The sequence below is a fragment of the Lycorma delicatula genome, chromosome 12 (genome assembly GCF_047948215.1).
Source record: "Lycorma delicatula isolate Av1 chromosome 12, ASM4794821v1, whole genome shotgun sequence".
NCBI lineage: Eukaryota > Metazoa > Arthropoda > Insecta > Hemiptera > Fulgoridae > Lycorma > Lycorma delicatula.
Window position 1 is genome coordinate 26,136,833 of NC_134466.1, and position 19,565 is coordinate 26,156,397.

Genomic DNA, 19,565 nt, shown 5'->3' on the forward strand with positions numbered 1-19,565 from the left:
ATACTAGTAATATAATGTATTTTACCCATTTGTTGCTTCTCATGTTCTACAATTTGGAAAATATACAAATCGGCTGAATTAATAACACAGTTGGTTTATGTATGCACTCTTGTTACTAAGTCCCTACATGCTTCTTCAGAACAAGTTTCCGTATAATTTGTATAAAATGAAAAATAGTATGTAAAAATAAAAGATGTTGAATTAATAAAAAACACATTTTTACTAGCAAATATGATAAAAAAAAGTTTTTATTTTGTAGAAATTATGATATAAATGGAATTTTTTGATTGAATTCCTAAACAAAAATAACATATTGTTCGTACTTATTTTTTAATATTTAGAATTCTTATTTTAGTTCAGAAATCTTTATTTTTATTTTGCAAATAACAATTAGTATACACATACCAGCGATGATTGTGTTTTTTAGTCTTTGATAATTAATTCTTATCTATTTTTAAGCGCTGAATCCTGAATAGATTAAAGAAGACATATTAGCATGATTTTAAATGTGGTGTCCTGAACAAGATTGTTGTTTTCTGAATGTGCAATCTATTGCAGTTCATGAGGCAGGAATGTAATTTTCTGGATTTTGGATGGGAGCTTCATTATGGATGAAGTTTTCTTCATTATGGATGGGAACTGGAAAGGAATGTATCACATCTCACTGAAGGAGCTGGGATAACATTATAATATTTGTTTGGATCATAATATTTTAAAGAATACATGAATGGTGATTCTTATCTGCAATTTATATGGAAAGATGGTTAATGCATCAAATCTAAACAACAGAATCATGGAACATGTCTGGATACAGGAAGATGAAGCTTCACCTCATTTTGCTTGAGTGCATAATTTCCTAAATGACTAATTCCGTGCTAGTAAACTGGCTGTGGTTCACAAGCAAATTCAGTCTAATTGCAATGACTACCACCAAGCACTGACCTTACCATATCTGATTACTCATTATGGGGAATACTTAAGGCCTAAATATCTTAAGATAATTATATATGAAATGAAAAATTGCGATTGTGTATGAAGCTTTTGAACCTTTAGTCCAGAGATGATTCACATTATTTTAAGAAGGATGGAAATGCATACTTCTTTGAGTTCAGCAAGGTGATGCACACGCAAATCCAATGGATAAATAATTCTTAAGTAGAAATGTATAAAAATATTTCATAGTAAGTCTTCAATGTCTAGAGATATGGGGCCTTCTTGAAAAAAAAAGTAGATCAAAAGATTTTTAATGAGTGAAAAATGGAAAATAGATTTCATGAACAAAGTGAGAACCAAATTAATCAGCATGATGAAATGTGATTAAACTAAAAACAGTATTATTCTCTGATGAAGGAGCTGCATTATATCTTTGAAAAGTTAAATTACAGCATCTTTTTTTATCAACACATGTAAATGAAAAAAATAACATTGGGCTGAGCGTAGATAAATTTATTATGTACCAATTAGAATAAAAGATCTAATCTCTCTACTCTTTTCATAGTTTCCTTTTGCTGATAATTTTTTCTTTGTGGTTGCTAAGCGCAGGATTAGTTTAATTAAAATTTTAGTAGGAGAAGAATGGTACAAATATAATAAGATTTTGTTTATGTATTGTCTGTATTTATAACTAAATACTATTGTCTGTATTTAAGTTGTCTGTATTTATAACTAAAACCTTCCAGGGAAGAGGATACATAAAAATTGATTCCATTCAGAGACATTTTGTGTATGAATGTTTGCAGCACACAGAGTGAATTGAATTGTACAGGACTATGCTTGTAATATCTCTCTTGCTACTTTGCTTTTGAGTGTGAATCATACATGCATCATTAAATAATCAAAGTTCAAATAATTCATTGTGATGGTAATATTTTTTATTTATATATATTTTTATTTTATAAACTATCCTCAGCCTGTAAAGTTATGCTTACACTATTTTGGGATTGCTGCTAGCTAATCAGCATAAGCATATTGATGCTGTGAACGCACTACATTGTAAAGTTCTCAAGATGCTTTTCTGTTTTACTTCAGAATAAAATAAAAAGAAAGAAACAGTTAAAGGATAGTTAATAAAGCACTCTCTGTTACTTTTTTTTTTATTATAACAATAAAATTTTTATTTGCTATATAATTACACCTTTAATTTTTTATATGGTGCTGGATTTTATTTTGTAACAGCTGTAGGATGCTTCTACTACTAAACAGAATCATTCATCACAGCATTTTCAGTGCTTGCCCTCATAAGTCATTTTTGCACGTCAAACTCATATAAAAAGTGATCATTTAAAGAAGAAACCTTAAATTAAACAAAACACATTTAAAATTAAGTAATGTGCAATTTAATGAATTACATTGTTTATAATTCTAGGTTATATTTCGAGTTATATTTCTGGGTGATTTTTATGGGAAAATAGTTAATTATCAGTCATTTGTGAAGGAACAATTCAGTAAATTAACTTTTTCATACAGATAGAACCAATACTTATAAGAAATTTAAATGATAGAAGCATCAAATACAAGTGGTAGAAAATTGTTAGTATTTTGCAAATTTTTCATAATTGATAATGATAAGGTATCAATTATTGCACCTTCTTATGCGAAGTAGGATCATTTATAATCTATTTGCATTGCCTTTAATGTTATAGGTTTTCAATGGGGTAGAATTTTTTTCTGATTGTTTGGAGTTGGAAATTTCCTTAGAGATTTTTGTGTAATAATGTTCTTCTTTCTTTTTCTGTTTAGCCTTCGGGACCACCATAAGATATTATTTCAGAGGATGGATGAGGATGATATCATTGAATGTAAATGAAGTGTAGTCTTGTATAGTCTCAGGTCGACCAATAATAATAATAATAATAATATTTATTTATTATTTTTTTTTGCGGTGGGAGGTGGAAATGCATTTACGGACGGAATGTCGGGCCCCCGCAGATGGTATTATCCAATCACTATCAGCAGACTACCGACTAAAACCACCCTCTTTCTACCAGAACTCGACCCCAGAACCATTTAACACGATACTTCCGGTCGAGTCCTCCTATACTAGCCTGATTAGGTGCTACCTAATTTTCAGAACTATCCAGGTCATCCTTTTTGGTTCCGAGAATTTTGCCGAAGAATCGGGCTACACTTTTCCAGCTCCTCAGATTATGGAGCATCATTGCAACCACATCGTGGAGGCTCAGTGCTCCCAGATCCGCCTCTAGTGTCCCTTGATTTGCCGCGCACCGAGTACATTTGAAAATGTGTGCTCAGTGTCATCCTGTACACGGGGGCAATGGCTGTCGGGGGACAGCGCTTTCCCTATGACATGGAGGTAAGCACGGAAGTACCTGTGAGCCATTAAAAATTGGTATTGGTTCATGTAGTACTCCACCTCTCCATGCCGCCGCTCTGTCCACGGTCTGAGCAGAGGGATAAGCCTTGCGGTCCATCGTTCTCTGGTATCGTGGTCCCAGGTTTCTTGCCATGTGAGGAATGTGCGAGTGCGTTCCTTGTTGGCATTGGTCTCTGGGTAATAATAATAATAATAACATTATAATTAATAATGCTCTGCACTTTTAAATATATTACTCCTTCTGGAGTTAAATGTAATCGCATTGTATTTTTGTTTATCACTGCCATTCTATGAATGCTGAACTAGTTTCCATGAAATATTTATCAAATTATTCTTCCTGTGTTTAAGTCACCAGTGAGGATCATGATTTGAAACAAAACAAAGTAGTAGTCATTTGGTTGCAAGTTCTTCCTACTATTTACCTCAAAAACTTTATTTTGACATTTGTAGCTTACTTCTATCTTTACTATTTATTTAACCTATGTTCCAAATTTATATGTCAAGATCAGTGACTAGTATGCTTTATAAGCAGTTTGAAATAAAGGCACGTATCTGTGCCTCAACAACTCTTTTGAAGAATGTTTGAAATGGCTCACCTTTTGTATTCTTGCCCCTTAAACTTTCTTCTATTTCCTGTAGTGACTGTATCCAAATATATGCATTCCTTTTACATTGCTCCAATATGTCTACACTATTACCTTGCATATATCTGTACTAATTTCTTTACTCCAGATGTCCAATACCACTTGTAAAACCACTTATATCATCTGTTTACTTGGGCTACAATTGTAAACAGCTCCCTCAAAAAAGTTAAATTATATTTTACACAAAAGCTACAGATGAAATAAAGATTCTTAAATGTTGTAAATTTTGAAAATTTCATCATTTAAATTACTGCAGATTTTGTCTGATTTAATTTATTAGAAGTTGGAAATTTAAATCTGCAAGTACAATGACAGTATAGAATGCGAAGGTTAGCTAAAGCACTGTTACACTGGTGTTATTATTTAAAGGGGCTACTGAGGGCAAATTCCTTGCCCAAAGTGGATTATATAGGAACTTATTTATTTTTATTCACTTTAATGTAGCATTTTAAAACCGTAATTGTAATATATCTAAAGATACTTTGTGCCAATTAAAGCCATTAAATTGTTTGTCTGTTGTTACAACTGCTGCTTAATCTACAAATGCCAGAATTGTTTATTTTTTAATAAATTCTGTTAGAAATACAATTTATTTGTACTGATTCATCTTTGTAAACCCAAATGCTATATTTAAGTTTGTATGCATAGAAGTATGCAGTGTTGTATTGATACTATTTTTTTTCAGCTTTTCAAATGAAAGGAATGTTACAACATAAAAGAGCATAATGTTCATGATTCTTTATACTATTGCTGAATGATTATATGTAAAGTTATATTATAATAATAAAAGACATACTTTATCTCCTTTAATTTTCAGAAATTCAATGAATTTATAAAGAAAGTAATGTAATGTTCCTTAGACAACATCAGATATACATGCGAGTTAATATGATGAAGAGTAAGTAGTTAATTGAAACTAGCCACTTGGCTGGTCTAGTGGTTAACTTGTTGTCAAAAATCAGCTGATTTCAAACCACACATCTTGGGAATGGTTGACCTGAGACTGTACAAACTACACTTCATTTGCATTCATACATACAAAAAAAACTATTCTTTGATTTGAAAAGCAACTTGAACTTTTCACCAAGTCAAATGATTATGTCAAGGATGTTGGAAGTTTGTCAAATATGACAAATGAACAAAATATAGCAGAATAAAGGGAATTCTTAAAAATAGAAGGGATTAAATTAATGATTGTTTTAACCTGTTCTTCAACGGAATGCTAAGTTTGAAAGCTAAACGGTTGCATTATTTTTACAACTCGTCATCACTGTCGTATCTGTTTGATATGCGGGCCTTGGACCATGTATGATTCTTATTGCTTTATATTTTCAACTAAAAATTTTAGTTCTTTGTAGATCCAATCTCTTTTAATTTTTATCATTCTTGATCTTTTAGGCCTCTCTTCTTTGCACCTTCAGCTGATCCTTCTAGTACTGTTTTAGTCAATCCTTCTCCTCACAATATCTCTTGACGGATTAGCTTTCCTATTCTGAAATAAGCTTGTCCATGTTCTAATTACAATTCTAAACTTGTTCACTCTCCGCTTCACCTGTTCATTTAATTCCGCTTCAAGGAAATTATTTTCCCTATGAGTTTTACGTAAGTAATCAGTTGTTTTCAAAACTTTACTTTAATTCATCTTTCTTTTTTAGAACTATTATATTATTTTATTAACATAAGAAAGAGCTCTTTTCAGAATTACCTCCATGGGATTATTGAAGAGTTATTTTTTAGTCAAGGCTTCTTTTCAGAATCTCTTAACTCGCACTTTAACCCTTGTGTTTTTTACTTTTCCATTTTTTATTTTGATTTTCTGATTGATGCTCCTACTTCATCCTGTTACATTTATACTTGATCTTTTACAGGAAAATTTTGTGGCTTTATATTAGATCAGTACACTTTTACTGTATATTTCTTCCAATTTTTTAAGTATATCCGTTTTAATTTTTCATTTTTTTTACACATAGTTCATATCATCCATTTCTTTCTAAATTTTCTCTATCTGATAATTCATCTGCAAGATATTTCTGATTTGCTTTTTGAATTTTATTGATTCATTATTTAATTTGCTGTAGAGCATCTCAACTTCAACCTTCCTGTTTATTTTAATTGCCTGTATTCTTCCATTTATTCAATCACCTATCTGGTAACCCACGGCTTCTTTATTCTTCTTCCCTTAATAAAGTTAATTGTTTTATTCCAGTGCTGTTTTCATGGCATCTTTAATATTAAACAAAAATTCATTTAAACAGTGCTCTTCTGCATTTCTTCTTTCTAATTCTTAAGCTAACTTCTCTCTTATCCAATTGATGCAATTTGTTTCACCCTCCATTTAGTTAATTTCTCAGCTCTTTTAACTAACTCCCTTTAATATTACTTTTATTTTTACTACCATAAGTACAGTGCATTTGGAAAGTTGCTGTGCACTGGAATTATGGGAGTGTAATGATGAAACTTCCTTAATTATTGCTTTGCATGTTTATTTCATTATTTTATAGAATTGGATATTACAATAACTGGAATAGTTTATAAAAGGTGTTGAAAATGACCTCTTCAAACATTAATACAACATTATACATGTTTTAGTTTGTTTTCATACACTTTACTAACTGATGTACTGGAATTTCTCATATGTATGCCGTTATTGCAGTTTTTAGTTTGTCAATTGTGTGTGGTCTGTTGCGATACACTGCTATTTTTGCTGCCTCCATAGAAAGTAATATGGGGGAATCAGACTAGGCAATTGTGCAGGCCAAAAACCCCTCAAAATGGTTTGTTTACCAATGATATTTCATAAAAATCATTGACCTGTTAGCTGCGGCACCATCTTGTTGGGATAGCTGTGATTGATTTCCACTTCTGTTAACAGATTAATGAAAGTTGTTAAAACAGCTCAATAATGATCACTATCAACTGTATTTTCAAAAATGATTGGACTCGCAATGCGCATTCTGTTCACATCAAACCAGTCTCCAATTTTTGTGTCATGTAAAGATTGTTAATGCAGTTAATAAGAGGTTAGTAGTCAACCACAGTTGAAACCACTCTTTTTGTACAAAACCTAACCTTTAGTATACCTACGCAATTTTGGTCAATGAAATGTTTAAACCATTTACAATAATTTAGTCTTTTGACATGATCTGTTGGTTTCAGTTCTTGAATACACATTACTTGGTAGGAAAAGAGTTTCACTTCTTTTTTTACACCTTTATGTGCAGTAGCAAGTCTGATATCTTGCCGCTTCGCTAACTTATGCATTAGCTTTGATGGAATTTCTGCCATATCAGTTAGTTAATTTAGGTGGTTTTCCACTTTGATCAGCATCATCAGCAGAGCCTGTTTTCTGAAATTTTTCGATAAGAGTTTGAAATGCATTGCAGTAAGGAACAGCAAGTATCTGAAAACTTTTCAGAAAAATTGCCCTTCACTAAATCAATATACTTGTCAACTTCTTGAAAGGCATGTTCAATGTCTTTCGTGAAAAGTGTATTTTTTTATTAAAAGAATCATTACTTTTTCTCTCAGAACTGTTGATTTCGATAAATGAAACAACACAAAATGAAAAAAAGAATGTTCAATAAATCACATTTAATGTCTTGGTTTATCACTGAGCAATACCCAATGAACCACGGGCAACCAACCTAACATAAAAAGACCAGAATGCACCACATGATTCTAAAATATACTGTAGAGTGACTTTTTGAACGCACTGTTATGATCGCTATCAATAAAAGCACCTGGCACTCTACTTATCTGATTCATTGCATTTCTCAATTTCTCTTCTGCAAATAAATAGACAATTTTATATTTGTTTTAATCTCCAGCAGATTTCTAAAAATCTACCAAAGAAGTTGGAGATTTCAAAATCTCCAGCCTTCTTTAGTAGTTTTTTTACTAGACTATATTATTAGCATTATTATTAGTATATATTTTGTAGTATTTATTTATCATTCCTCCATTTTCATTTTGTGTTCTCAGTTGTTTACCTTCGCTTGTTCATCCCTCCAAAGTACGTTTGGGTGCCCTACAGCACCAATTTCCATATTATTCTACAACAATGTTTATATTACTCTTCCATAATTTTCTCTTTCTCTTAATACAGTACTTCAATTGTACAATCTTCATATTGATTAGTTAGCATATAAACTTTTATTGAAAGCAGGTTCCTGGGTTTATTCTCATTCTAATAGCACTTTTCCTATCATTAGTAAAAACTATCCTAGTACACTGCTATTTATTTTTTTTAGAATTATGCCTACATCACTCCTACCTTTTTACTTCCTGAATTGTAACATTATCCTCTAATAACTTCATCCTTTCTCATTTCACTTTATTTACTGCAGTTCCATTACTTCTATGTTTACATTAATCTCTCTTTTAAAATTTTCTAACTTCTTTTATGCAAAAATGTTTCTACATTATTTGTACCTGTATGTATTTCCTTTCCATCTTTTTCTGACTTCCAGTTGCTGATTACCTAAACCAGGTTGATAAAACATGTTATTTATAGTTATTCATTTTAATTCATTAAAATTCGCTATCGCATTTAAAAGTTTGACAAAAAAAATCATGAAAAACATATCCCTATTTATAATTTGTTAAAAATTTCTTTTTGCGCTCTATAGTACATGTGATTTCTAATATGCTGGCTCTCACAAAGTGTTATTTTCTTGAAAACACTCCATAAATCACTCTACATCATTCTGTTACATGTATCAGCGAGTATAAAAATCTTCACCAATTTAAAAACTGAATATAATCTTTAACTTTCAGGCAAGTAATAGAAAAAGTACATCGTAATATTAAATGCTATCATTGAATATTTATACTTCCTTCCTCTTCATCCTCCAGTTGGCCTTCATTAAATAGTTAATTCCTTTTTCCACCACCACTTTCAGTTCTCTTCAGTATCCTCTTTTAAACCTCCCTTACTTTATAGCCTAGCATTCGTTATGACTTATCAGCACTGTCCTTATCACCTAACTGCAGTTTTAATTTACTGATCAGGACAATCACGGTTCTATTTACTGCTAAATGATCACCGACAAAAACATACTAAACGATCCGTTATCAATACTATCTTTTAGACCTATAATTCAGTAATATTTTCCTGCATGTTCAACAACGAAGACCTTCTTACCATGTATCTGGATAAAAGTCATTATGGGTTATTTAATTATTATTTGAATAATTCGAATCATCGTCAAAATTGCGTATGTGAGGTATACTAAGTCTGTTACTTTAGCAGCTCCTAAATCATGCACATGGATATTAAGTGCCTCTTAAAATTATTGACTGGAATTAAGCACAACAGATATATAAGTAGCATCGTTCATGTTATAGTAAGCCTTTTAAATATTAAGTCTACTTTTATTTTCAAATTCATTAATGAGATTTTCTTTGAATTAAATTCATCAATTCACTATGACATGCTGTTTTCATCCTCTCCCAGCATACTGACTAATGCAACTGGTTTTGTCACTTTTGTTTCCCATAAGAGTTTTGAAGAACTGCAGGAGTTGTCTCTTTTCCCATCATTTATTAATAATTCATACTACGTAGATAAATTGGTATCAATATTGTGAGTAAATTACATTTTATATTATTGTAATACATTTTATTACAATACTGAATAGTTACAAATAAAATCATTAATTTTATTGTAATACCACATAAATGGATGAATGAGAAAGTACTAAACTGTACTGACCGAATTCTAATGAATACGCTGCTAAATTTTCATCAATGTCTATCGAGTGACAATGAATTAAAGAAAATTTGAAAATGTACTGATTGGTTTTTTTTAAAGAATAGGACACTGTGGTTCAACACAAAATGAGATTTAAAGATCACCACAATTACGGCTTGTGAATAGCAATGGAAATAGCATTGTTGATCACATTAAAGGTTACATGGGAAAAATGCTGAATTAGTATAACATTCACTTATTTTATTATTATTATTTAAGGACTTATATAGTTCACACAAGTCAACATGACAAGCAGCACCTGAATTAAACATTCCTTGTTCAGTTATTCATAATGTTTTAAGGAACCTTTTCAAATTTGTTCTGGTAAGGTAGTGCCACCTATTACAGTAGAAGATAGGATTAATCGTAAGAATTCTCCTTGATTTGTTTGATGATGACAATTATCTTAATGAAATAAATCTTATGAGGCTACTTTTTATTCACTTTTAAAGGTAAATAAAACATCAGATTCTGGGATTCAGAAAACCCCCATTTCAATGCCGAGCACATCAGGACAGTTTGAAAATTAATATGTGACAAGTGACACTGGTGAGATCACTTCATTTTTCCTTTATGAACATTTACCACGATATATTGGAAAATTTTGCCTCTCCTCATCAACAACATCTACAACATATATTCCAGCAAGTTGGACGCCACATTGAGTATAACTGTTCATAAATTTCTGAAGGACAAATTTCCTGGTAGGTTGATTGGTCGCGGCCAAGTGGTAAAACAATTTGGTCAATTTGAAATATGACTATAGCTTGGAAATTAATAATCTTAAAATTTAAAAATGGATTTTTCCTAAGTAAATAATTTTTATAAAATAAAATAAAGAATTACAGCAGTTGCAGGTTTTAGCTAAAATGATACAGGTGCTTTTTAACTTTATTCAACAAATAAATTTTTGGACTGAACAATTATACATCAGGATAGAGAAATATAAAAATTATAGGGATAATAAAAAAATTTTGTTTCTTTTTTGAATAACAGTGACCATTTTCATATGTAGGTTATACTACCTAAATAAAATAGTTTACTAAATGGGAAGTCTTTTTTAAACCTTTTTACACAAAATATACAATATGTAAATCATTACAAGTAAAAATTTTGTTATAATGCTATTAACCATGAAGAGAAGGCTAATCAATATCTCAAAACTTACATAATTGTCAATATGTTGATGCTGCAAACAGTATGTAAGACCAATACATTTAGTTAAAAATAAAAATTTTGTTAACTGATAACCACCGACGGTGAAGTTTAATATTTTGTATTGTAAAATATTTTTATTTACAAAGGTCTGCAACTGAATGAATAGTTTTATATATTAGAAATAAATAATGCAAGGATATTTACATAAACATAAATTAAGATATTAAATAAGCCACCTAAAAAAATTAATGGTAATGGGAATTAATAAAATAAATAAATACATTCTTTAAAGATTAGGTGCATTTGATCTAATAATTCATGACTGCATACAACAAAGTTGTGTTTTAATACACACATACACACACACACACACACTATATATATATATATATATATATATATATATATATATATATATATATATATATATATATATATATATATATATGTAATGTGTGTTTAATTATGGACTCTACAGTCCTAGTTTGAGATAGTACAGCTATAAAGTATGTTAAAGAGTCATGGGTAGATCCATAATCAAAGATGTACTGATCAAATCCCAAAAAAACCAGGATACATCAATTCAAGCTGATCCTGATAGTGTCTTCGGTATGGATCCAGCAGGCATTTGGCTGAACACTAGATTGAGAAATGATCACAGATATGGAAACAGTTGGTAGTAGATAAGGGACAAAATTCTCACGTTGACCACAATACAAGCTCATCCACAGATCTTTAAGGCACTCTTCAAGCAGTATCCATCTATTTAATCAATAATTTCTTCAGGAAATTGAGGTATAGAATCCTTATCAGGATAGAAACAGCACATTATCGATAAATGTTTCTGCATTTATTAATTTAATTATACATTATTTATTTTATGTTTTGACCACCTAAACAAATATATGCTTTTCTTCTAGATACTAAGAAATCAGCTGAGGACTGGTTTGGGCTTCATGAAGAATTTTAGAACCTTTATTTGAATTTTAAAATATTTAGAACTACATAAACTGAATATACACTACTTAACCAACCCCTAAATGTAGCAGTATGTTTATTAAATACAATTGTGAGATACAGTTATCAAAGAAAATAGAGAAAGAAAATATAATCAAACTAGAATTAGTACTATTAAACAGTAGTCAGTACTTTGATATTTGAGATCAAAAGAGAATAAAATTTGTTCTTAATAAATAAGGGTTTAAAATATTACTCTAACACTAGCATGAAATTAGATTTAGTTAGTAACTTGTTAAACTATTGTCTATCTCATTTAATACATGAATCTTTTCAAGGTGTCCTCATTCTTACCTATTAATACTTACAATGCACAAAAATGTTCATCACTGTTTACAAAACATGTAATACTATTACCTCATTTATAAAAAAATAATCTCTGGGAACAGGATGGCAAGTGCAGTTGTATTATAACATAGGCAGTAGCCTGGATTTTTTCCAGGGGGGAAAATATGAAATGTTTTTTGTTAAAAAATGGTTTTATTTGAACATTTTAAAACGCCAAAATTAATAATTGGAATGCTATTCGAAACTATCTAAATCATAATTCAGCACTAGCCTATGAGAGTTCTGTATTGATCCAAACAATATTTCTTTCTCACATTTATTTTTAGCTTCCAGAACACTTTTTTATGCACACTCATCATGCAAAGACCGACAAGCCGATTTTTTGTCATTGTTGACAGTAACAAAGTTTTTGTCCTGCGTAAGGTGCTAAAGGATCTTTCGATATAGTAAACCTTGTGGATGTGAGGTAAGTAGCATCCATTTTATGGATGGGTAGAACAATTGGGTTTCTTTCACTACTGCAGCTAGTACTACTTCCTTCAGTTCGGCATTTGGCATATTTTTTCCTTTCCATTGGTTGTACTAAAGTACAGCTTTACCAAGAAAATCATTAAAATTGTAGTAACTAAAAAACTTGTAGTTTTTTTATCAAGTTTTTCATATCAAGCATTATGTGAGGGTGCAATGTAAGCAATGAGAATGCGGGCAAGTTCTCCTCAGAAAAACGCTCTTCCAGAGACATTATTAATGAATCTGTGTACGGAATAATTAGTGATCTTCTCCAAAACCCGCCAGGAGTCTATGCTCGTGGATTCGCACGATGTTTCTGCTGATTTATGACTCGTGGCATATTGAAATCTGTTGAAATATGCTCAGCGATTGTTTCAGCGTCTGCTATCACACTTTTACTTTCAACAACTGCATTTCCATGATGTCTTCTCATGATGAAGTTATGATGTCGATGATTTTTTTGGTGATTTCAACATTGAAGTAAGTCCATATTTGTTAACTGAAGAGCGTGTACCACCGGCAGCAGTAGTTCCGAATATTTTTGTATGAGACAAACACTAACAATGAACTTCTGATTTTGTAGCAGCATAATGCATTTGATAACCGCTTTTTTCGTTGCATTGTTACCATCTGTTGACAGTTTTTCAAGCGCCATAACAATTTGCACTTAGTGTTTCTTGAATGTGGCAATACTTTTTTAATTTTTGAGAGCAACAGATTGCACAGAGCATTGGTATATTTGGTATGCATTTTCGATGAAGGGCTGATTCTCCAAAGAATCTTATTATTTCTTTTAATGTGGAGGTCGCATGTTGCATCACTTTTATTTCATGTGAGCTGTTTACAACAAAGTTCAGTTTGTGACTAGCACAGAAAAAGTATAATGCTCTCATATTCTTTTCTCGAGTAATTTTCTGGTGGACACCACCATCCTTCCCTGCCATACTGCAGGGATCCCTGACTCCCATCGTATCCTTGCCCAATGCACTTTTCTGGATCAAGGCCTACCTTTTCTACAAAGATGTTAATTGCAGATGATACAGATTTTGAATCGTGTCAGTCAACTCTACATAAACTAGAAATTCCTCACTAGGAATTCATCTCAAAAAATGTAGTGTGAAGGGTTTGCCTTCAGGAAAATTGTAGACATTTCCAACACTTGCTTTAACACATTACCAGTTGTGCATACCTACATTCCACGACTCAAATGAAATGTGAGTATCTCTGTATTATAGTAGAACGAGGAGTTATAGTGTACAGTATCATGTTGTGCATGATAAAATGATCTCATTCAGAAATCTGTTCATTAACTACATGTAAAACTTAAACTTGATTTAATGTTTACTAAAATTATACAAGAGAATTTATTAACTTCATATTGAAAACAAATTTGTTCTGTTCAGAAAAAATTATAAAATCTTACTGGAATCAGCTTATTGTTTTGATATATTTATAAACAGATGTAATTTAAGACATCCTTACTCCTTTGTGACGATTTCTATCGCCACACCACTTCCTCCATTATTAGCCCTGATAGCCTTTACCAAAGTTCGTCATATTGATCCTCTGACTGATATTACAATCATCAGTTTGACATATGTCACGATGCCACCGAAGCAAATGCCTTGATAGACATGTCCCTCAGTGTTATAACTCAATTAAAGATACCATGCAGTCGCATATATTTTATAAAGTAATTAATCGAACAGTAATATATTTATTTAAAAAGTAATTCATTACAGTAAATCACTGCAACGAACCGAGTAAAAAGATATTTTGTATTTACTGATTTATATAAAACAAAAGAATAATGACTTATATCGTTAACAAAATTTGATTTTATAATATTATTTCTACAATGCAGTACCGGACAATACTGCATTCTATACCGTATTATTGAAATAAGATAAAGTATTAAACCATAGTACAAACTTATCAACAATCTAGTATAAAATCGGTGGATATATTTGAGGCACAGCTTGCACTGATACTAATCCATGTCTACAAAATAACCTATATATCATTTTCATCCTAACTTAACAAACATATTGTTTTAGATTTTTTCATAGGTAATATACTTCGAGTTTTTTTCTTTAAAATTATTTACGTAGTTTAGTCTAACAAAATAAGATTGATCAGAATACTGACATTTCCGTGTCAAGTCAAGTAAATTAACGAATTTCATTCCAAAACTGTCTTCCTTACTAAACAACCTGTCATAACTTAAAAAAATATATTTCATATGTTGTTCCCGAGTGACGCACTCTCATAATGAAATTATGGTAAACAAATTGAACAGTCGCCGAGCATTACTGATACATTCAGTAATGCATAAAGTGTTATTTTCTATTCAAACAGTTTTTTAATTAACATCACATTAATATAGTTATATAAAATGTTTCATTATACTGAAATGGTATGGAGTTTCTTTTTATTAAAATGATATCACTGTCAGACACGTTTTAACCTGTTTGACTGCTGAAATAGCGATGTATTGGTGGTAACGATTGTTAAAATGGTAGGGTATTCTGCTCGCTCCAGTTAAGAGCAGGTTTGGCTTTGACAGATAATATATCTACATTTTTTAATATTTTTCATTTCCTGGCTATATGCTTGAACTGTTTTGCTATAATAGCATACGAATCATAACATTAATATAACAGCATTTGGTGTTACATTATACTATGCAAGTGAAAGTTTGATAATCTGGTTAAATGTTACTTCTCGAGTTTTGACAGATCATGACATTTCAAAAACAAAAAAAGTATCTATAATTTTAGCATTCAAAACTCTCAGAAAGATTTACGTACACATGTATAAATGTTTTTTTATTCAATTTTTTTTTACTTTTCTTTTTGTTGATATCTTTAAACCGGAGGGAAGGATTTGGATGAAATTTGTGAGAATGGTTTTGTATATGGGGCATTGATGCCAATTCATTTTGGCACAGTAACTCAGGGTCGTGGAGAGATACGATCACCTTGATTTCCGTTTCTCTAAATTTTACTCAAAGAGTAGAATGATTTTTATACATGCATCCTCACATATTTCAATGTTTTCCTTCAATTTCCTCCTACGTAACAGTTTGTCGAAGGCCAAGATATCGGTAGTGAGAAAGTTATATAACTTTCTCGTCTTATGTATATATCACGCGCAAATAAATATATATATATATATATAGTTATTACATATTCGTGTTGCGAGTGCGCGATTGAAACAAATAGTTCATATTTTATATTTTTATTTTCCTAAATACTTACATTTATAGCTTTTCCGTTTTTAATCGCTACATATGTATATTTGAATAAGTGTATACTTACAGGGCTAACAAATTTACATATATATGAAAACCGTAATTCAAACTGTATGTAGGAAGTAAACAAGTATTGTAGTAACGATTTTTCTTCATTTACACTTAAAACTGGAGTTAAGTCTTCAACAAAATTGTTCATTACAGTTTCGGTATTCAAACGTAAAGTACATCTGAAAACAAACATGAGAATAAACAAAACTTAGGAAATTTTATAATTTTTATTTACCATTAAACACACAAGTTTAGCTCATTATGCATTATGCACAAAAATGATAATTATATTTTTGTATGTTTTCTAAATTATTAAAAAAATGAAAATCCACCTTAACAGCAAATTAGTTGTGTCTCTCTAGACCTTTCAGTACTTAAATCATCGTCAGGAGAATAAAATAAAGTAAAAAATTAGGCAAATTAAAATCAAATGATTAAGCAGTCACGATTGTTTTCTAGTATAGTAGCTGAACTAACAAACGGTCATGACTGCTTAATCATTTTAATGATGGGGATGCGATTAATCTTAAATAAGCTCATGATATGTTTAAAATCGCAATGGAAAATGTAGACTGGGTGATAATATAAGTATCTCTTAACAGTAGCTTGGTTAACTGGGATTTCTCCCGCCACCACCCCATTCGGTCACCCTACAGCATAGACCAAATGTCAGTGCCAAGATACGGCTACTGTGCCTCTAAAACAATTCAGCGACCTCGTTACCTAAAAGCTCCTAGTGAGCTACCTATCAGCGTGAGAGGATTAAGCAGGGTGCTGTACACTACCTGCTTGTGTGTCCCAACCGCTCACTTGTCAAACTAAATCTAAATTGGGGAGGCGCACCCCTTGTTACTAATTACTAAAAGTCATTAAAGTTAATAATATAAAAGACAGCACTTAGGCTGTCACGCCTCGGTCGCTGTATGCCAGCTAGTGCCTGTCCACCATTTAAAGCCCTTGGAGCTTGTATCTGGCTGTTGGCCAGCCATTATCTCAGGAAAAACTTCCCACAGCGGCGCTATAGGAATCAGTATAACCCAGATTAATTAAAAAACTCTAGCGATGACGGTTGAACTTCGCAACCTCATCGAGGAACTCCCACACGGTCTGACAATGCGGCTCTCGCCACACTGACTCGCCGTTTATGAGCGGCCAGTTTTCCCCCTGACCTCTAAGTTCCAGGGTGGCCTGGTCTCTGGCCCCCCCAATAGCAGGGCGGTCGAACGTCATATGCTCGTTCAACTGGACCTCCCCGCAGACACACAACTCATCAGCCGCTAGGCGAAACCGAAAAAGATATTGCTTCAAACCCACATGGTTGGTGAGCACTTGGGCACCCGCTGACCTTAAAAATGAATTCGAGGCATACCATCCCCCCCAGATCCTGTATAAACCTATACAAGGATCTTCCCTTAGTCGTGGTGTGCCATTCAAGCTGCCATGCCTCCATCGCGAGGCTCCATAGCCTCTTCGCAGGCGGGAAATGGGCAACTGAACGAAATTTAGATCCGGTGCATTGTGATCGCCGTTCCGCTCCGGTACTAACCCGGCTCGAAACCGCATCCCAAATGCCTCGGCTTCCCGACCTCTTCGCAACTTCCACATGGCTGCCCGAACTTTCAGCACTAAATCAATTGGGAGGGCCTTTCCCAATACGGTGGTAGCCTTGTAGGAGGTTGTTTTAAAAACATCAGTGCATACTATCAAGGCTCTGCGCTGGGCAATCCTTAAATTTTGAAGCAGTGCTCTATTTCTATCCAACCTATGCGCCCAAATTGGTGCCGCGTATGCGATCATGCTCGCATAAAGACACCTCGTTACATCGAGTACATTTGACGGCCCGACAGCCCGTAATCCTTCCGAGCAATCCTTCGAGTTTGTGCATCACAGAGACGGCGTCCGCCGCAACTTGCTTAATGTGGTTACTAAAAAGCAACTTCTCATCAAACAAAACACCTAGGTACTTATGAAACCGTACTCGACTGAGTACACAGCCTTTATACTTAATGTGGGAGTTACGACTGCTTGATAATTTGTCTGTACCTTTCAGAAGCATAAACTTCGTCTTGGGCACAGAAATCTTTAAATTATGCATATCCATCCAGTCCTCGGCAGTTGACAAAGACGCCTGCGCCCTATTCTCTAGCTGCGGTCGTGAATTACCACGAAGTAAAAGGAGATAGTCATCGGCGAAAGCCTGGGCCGTGACCCCTTCTGGGAATGTCAACCCCAGAAATCCATCAAACACCAGGTTCCACAGCAGGGGACCGAGAACGGAACCCTGTGGGCTTCCCCTGGTGACGGATTTTTCCACAACTAGGTGCCCATCCTTTAAAAGAGCCGCGCGGTTAGACAAATAGTCTCTTACCATGGCCTGCAGGGCTTCGGGATAATTGCGGCGTTCCAATTCACAGAGGACAGAACTCCAAACAAGGAAGGAAATGCTGCCTCTATGTCAATAAAAATTGCAAAAATGTATTTGCAGTCAGCGCTTTCCACCTCGGCAAGAGTATTCAAGATGCAATCCTCGGTGCCAACCCCTTTCATGAAGCCATATTGGCATCGATTTAGAAAAACATTCATATCGATGTTTTCCCAGAGCCGTTCCACAATCAGCCTTTCCAGCAACTTGCCGAGGACCGGCAAGAGGCTGATGGGCCGATAACTGCTGACCTCACCAGGATCCTTTCCAGGCTTTAAGAGCACCCTCACCAAAGCCACCTTCCAGCAAGCCGGAAAGCAGCCCCAGCTTAGGGACCCCGAGAACAGTCTGCCAAGCGGCTCTCTTAAGACAGGCAGCAGATGGTAAAATATATCTGGGTCAAGTTAGTCAATCCCCGGTGCTCTATTCAATGCCATTCGAGAAACCACTCGGTCTATATCTTCAGGTTCCACGGTCCGAACTCTAGGGAATGGTGTTTCACCCGCCCTAACACCGATTTCCACTTCACCCTCCGGAGCATCTGGAAACAGAGGATCCCGGAACGCCTGGTAGGTCACCACAGATGTTAGTGTGTGGTCACGACCACCTAACCCACACCGAACCCTGGACAACATGTGCAATGGCTTCGGCTTGTAACAAGTCTTTGCGAGCTGCCAGGGATCGCGTTGCAACTCGCGCATGGAGTCCTTCCAAAACTTGAGTTTGGCTTCCTTGATGGCGTGAACGTATTCATTACGAGCACGCTGTTAGATCCGAAGATGCTCAGCGCGCACGTGGTCAACGATGGTCCCCGTTAGGGGGCAGTGCTGGTACCTTATCCTCGCGGACCTCACTCTTGCGCGCAGCACGTTAAAGTCAGAGGACCACCATTTCTTACCGAGCCTCCGTCTGCGTTTCACAGGCGCCCCCCGGGAAGAAGGGGTCATGACGGCTCCAGGCACGCTAAGATCAGCGGACTGGGTGTTTATGATGGGTCCATCCATTTGCCTAGGTAGCCGTAGGACAACATCACAGCCAGTCTTGATGGCCCGGCCGATTTGCTCCGCCATCAATTCCACCTCCTCACTACTCTCCATGCACCACTGCAATCCCTGTAAGGCAGCATCGCATACCTG

At 33.9% G+C, this 19,565-nt stretch overlaps 1 protein-coding gene across 50 annotated transcripts in view; it reads right to left on the bottom strand.

The window, feature by feature from the left end:
* Window positions 1-2,085: 2,085 nt before the first annotated feature.
* Window positions 2,086-19,565, bottom strand: part of LOC142333458 (uncharacterized) — a 338,230-nt gene continuing 320,750 nt past the window's right edge. For all 50 annotated transcript variants that reach the window (XM_075380614.1, XM_075380640.1, XM_075380639.1 and 47 more), the window contains 3 exons: window positions 16,024-16,186; window positions 10,899-11,042; window positions 2,086-2,293 (listed from right to left, as the gene is read on the bottom strand). In XM_075380614.1, the coding sequence (XP_075236729.1) occupies window positions 2,243-2,293; window positions 10,899-11,042; window positions 16,024-16,186 (358 nt within the window). In that variant the 3' untranslated portion in view covers window positions 2,086-2,242. The remainder of the gene's footprint in view (window positions 2,294-10,898; window positions 11,043-16,023; window positions 16,187-19,565) is intronic.